At 57.5% G+C, this 3,531-nt stretch overlaps 1 protein-coding gene across 1 annotated transcript in view; it reads left to right on the top strand.

The window, feature by feature from the left end:
• Window positions 1-7: 7 nt before the first annotated feature.
• KIFC3 (kinesin family member C3) overlaps window positions 8-3,531 on the top strand; it is a 15,149-nt gene continuing 11,625 nt past the window's right edge. Inside the window, exons 1-4 of the mRNA XM_031058409.1 lie at window positions 8-34; window positions 467-581; window positions 2,220-2,365; window positions 3,502-3,527. Of these exons, the coding sequence (XP_030914269.1) occupies window positions 497-581; window positions 2,220-2,365; window positions 3,502-3,527 (257 nt within the window). The 5' untranslated portion in view covers window positions 8-34; window positions 467-496. The remainder of the gene's footprint in view (window positions 35-466; window positions 582-2,219; window positions 2,366-3,501; window positions 3,528-3,531) is intronic.

The following is a 3,531-nucleotide window of genomic DNA, read 5'->3' as shown; positions in this document are numbered from 1 at the left end:
CCTCGGCGTGCTGTTCCCCGCCGGAGCGGCCCCGGTGAGGAGCGGCGAGTGCGGGGCGGTGCCGTGCGGGGCGGTGTGCGCGGAGCGGAGCGGGCGGTGCCGTGCGGGGCATTGTGTGCGCCGAGATGCGATGGGTGCGGTGCCGCCCCGCTGCAGGGCTGCCCGCGGTCCCGGAGTTCCTAACTCCATAAAGTCAGCCCCAGCCCGAGGTTAGGAGGGGCCTGGAGAGGCTTCAGGAATGAGTAAATTAATTACAGACACCGTTTATGTCACATCCGCTGGGAGCACGGAGGGAGCCCGGGGCTGTCGCCTTTTCGGGAGCAAAAAACGGGATTGATGCAACTTCCTGCGGGTTTCGAGAGTCGGAGCCGGTGTTACCGTCGTGTTTTGCTCCAGAACGTCCCGCTGGGATTTACAGCTGGACACTGAGAGCGGCTGAGATGTCCGTCCTTGCGCTTCTCCGCAGAGGTGCCGCTGTGCCCGGGACCCCCGTGCCATGATCACATCCCGCACCGCCTGGCACCTGGGATCCGGGCCCGCCGCCGGAGCCGCCTGGAACACCAAGGACCTTGCCCCGGACGGTGAGTACAGCACGGTGGCTTGTCCCTTGTCCTTGCCCCGTGGGGCTCAGCCTGCTGCACTCACGCCCTGCTCACTGGGGAAGGAGAGGCTGGGAACAGGCCAGCCTGCATTTTTCACATTTCTTTCCGGATGAAGGTCAAGATTTGAGAATCGGGGACTCAGAAGCAGGCACAAAGCTCTGGGCAGCCTGCTGGTGAGAAGGGAGGGCTGCCTCCATCTCCCTGCTGGCCCCTCCGAGCGGGAATCGTAGGGAGAAAGGTTAAAATTTAACATGTAAGATAGAAAACAGAGTGATCTGCATGACAGGGTGAATGCAGGCCCTTTGCCTCTTCCCAGCCTCAGCTCCTTGGAAAGGCTCCTTGTCCCTCCCTGGCACATGGACCCCATGGGTGAGTTTAGCTGGAGTTTGCTCTGTGGAGGCTGAGCTGCTTTGCAGGCAGGGGGGCAGCTGCCTGCCCCAACCTGCAGCCGCTTGCTGGGAAACAGCCCTTCCCTTCCCACCTCCCTCCCCGATGGTGCTGAATGGAGCTTGGCAAGAGGGAGGCTGAACCCCCCTATTAGAACTTCTTTTCCTCTTGGCTTCAGCATTTGCCTTCATCCCTCTGTGCTGGCAGACACTTCTCTGGGCACAGCTTCTTCTCTGGCACTCAGGCCAGTCCAGCCAAATGCTGGTTGGCACCAAAGCCTCCAAAACCAGGGTTTTCAGCTCTTTCTCTGCCCAACGGCTGCTGCTGCCCATGCCAGGATGGGGAAATCATCTCCTGTTATCCAGCACTTTGGAAACGCTCAATTTTCATGGCGTGTGCAAAATGTTATGGACAATTAGAGGCTGAGAAGAAGTCCAGAGTGATGGACTAACTTCATAAGGGCACATCTCCCTCTGGACATTAGTTCCACCTTTGGCCCAACTTCCTCTGTGTGGTTTTAGGGGGGAAAAGGCTGCATTATTGAGGTTTGATTTGTGAGCGATTGATTTTTTCCCTGCCGGCTGGAGAAGAGATTTGGCCACCCGCAATGGTGGCAGCATTTGTGGCAGACAGGTGGGGGGGCACAGGGTCCCTGAGCAGTGGGATGTAGCCCTTGCCAGCTGCTTTTCCTGTAGCAGAGGAGGACACAGCCATGGGAGAAGGCTCCTCGAGTTGCTGTTTCCTTCTGTGTGGCTCAGCAGGACAGGGAAGTGCTGCCCTGGCCGCTTTTGGGATTGGCTGCCTGACAAATGAAGGAAATATTTGGGGGCAGTGGAGGGAGGTGACGCCGTCAGGGTCCGTCTGTCTGGTTTTGGTGATGCAAGCTGGCTTTGACAGCTTTTCCAAGATAGGATCATAGGAAGTGGAGCAGCTTGGCAAGGGGCAGAGCTGGGATATCCCTGGTGGGGGCACAGACCTGGTCCTGCCGAGGCCAGACGGAAGCTACACCCTGAGTTCTCATTACTAGTCATTGGCAACCAGTCTCCGCCCCCCGGAGGGCTAATTTTACTAATTAACATAATTAACATTTTTAATAAAAGTCATGCGCTGTCTCTGCCACGCCGGTGTGGTGGCGGCAGCAGGGAGGAGGAGGAGGAGGTGGGTTTGCTGAGCTGGCCGAAGGCTGTGTCTGTGCTGGTGGATCCAGTGATGCTCTTTGCTCCCTCTCAGGCCGTGGGCAGGACAGGCTCGGCGCCGGGGGCGGAGCAGGCGCCTCTCCCCGGGCTCCTCTGCTGCCCGCGCTGCTTCACCATAAAATCCTCAGCGTGAGCTGGCCGGACTCTGCAAACCCCCGAGGGCTCTGCCGGGCACTGCAGGTGAGGAACGCTGAGCCAGCCATGGCATGTATGGGAGGGCAGCTGTGGGGTGATGGGGAGGATGCCCTGCACCCATCCAGGTGGGAGCCAACTGGTTCCCTCCCTCACCACAACCAGGTTGTGTCTGGAGCCCAGCAGCGTGTGCCTCGAGCAGAGCTGCTGCCTGGATGGGGAGGGAAAAGCATCTCTGGGGAGTGAAAAGGCATCAATGGGGAACGGTGTTCATAACAAAATAGCATTTCTGGGTCACTTATGGGTCATGCTGGCAGGAGAGCTCAAGGCAGAGGTGTGATAAGAAAATGCAGCGCCGTGAGGTGGTGTTTGCCAGTGGGATGGAGGAGAAGGAGGTGGCAGGGTGCCACGGCCAGGGACAGTGTCGGGACACCACACACTGGTGTGGCTGCCACGAGTTCATTCCAGGCTCCAGGCAAATCATTCAAATTCCCCTTCTTTGAAAAGAAGGAAAACACCTTATCACACACCAGCCTTGATGAATTCCCTTCAGCAAAACCCCTCTGGAGTCTCAGATGCAGAGGCACCGCAGACACGCGGCTTCTCCAGGAGGATGCTGCCGCCTCCTTCCAAATTACTCCCAAATTACTGGCATGTACTGAGTATCTGCCCCTCTGCTGGAGTGAGGTTTCCCCAGCATCACTGGCCTGTGGGGTGATGCCATAGGGTCTGAGATAAGATTTGAGAAAGAAAAGGCATTATTGAGCAGGGTGAGCTTGGCTGATCATACCCTTTTACAGCAGCCTTATGAAAGCTCCTTTCAGACTTCTTCTGATTTTTTTGGAGCTCCATCCCACAGGGCATGAGCCATGCCTCCAAGTCAGAGTCTCTTTCTTTTGAAGGCCATAGGAAGAAAAATGGGAAATATTCAGTACAGCTGTGTGGCCAAGCTGAGCAAAGTTTTTTATGTGAAGAACTAAAAACATGATAAGTTCATTGTGGCAGCTTCCCAACACAGAACTCCCTTGGAGGGTGGGTTTCCCCAAGCTCTGCTGGTCTGTCTTCTGCACTTCCCGCCCTGCTCACTCCTCCTGGCCAGCCCTGGGAGGTGCCAGCTGCTGGCACCGTGTCCAGCCCGGTGTGGGCTGTCACTGTCTCAGCTCCCTGCCCTGTTTGTGCCACAGGCCCTGCGGGACACGACGCGCAAGCGGCGG

The sequence above is a fragment of the Geospiza fortis genome, unplaced genomic scaffold, assembly GCF_000277835.1.
Source record: "Geospiza fortis unplaced genomic scaffold, GeoFor_1.0 scaffold97, whole genome shotgun sequence".
Lineage (NCBI taxonomy): Eukaryota > Metazoa > Chordata > Aves > Passeriformes > Thraupidae > Geospiza > Geospiza fortis.
The sequence above is the reverse complement of the archived record's forward strand: the minus strand, read 5'-3'. Positions and strand labels throughout refer to the sequence as shown.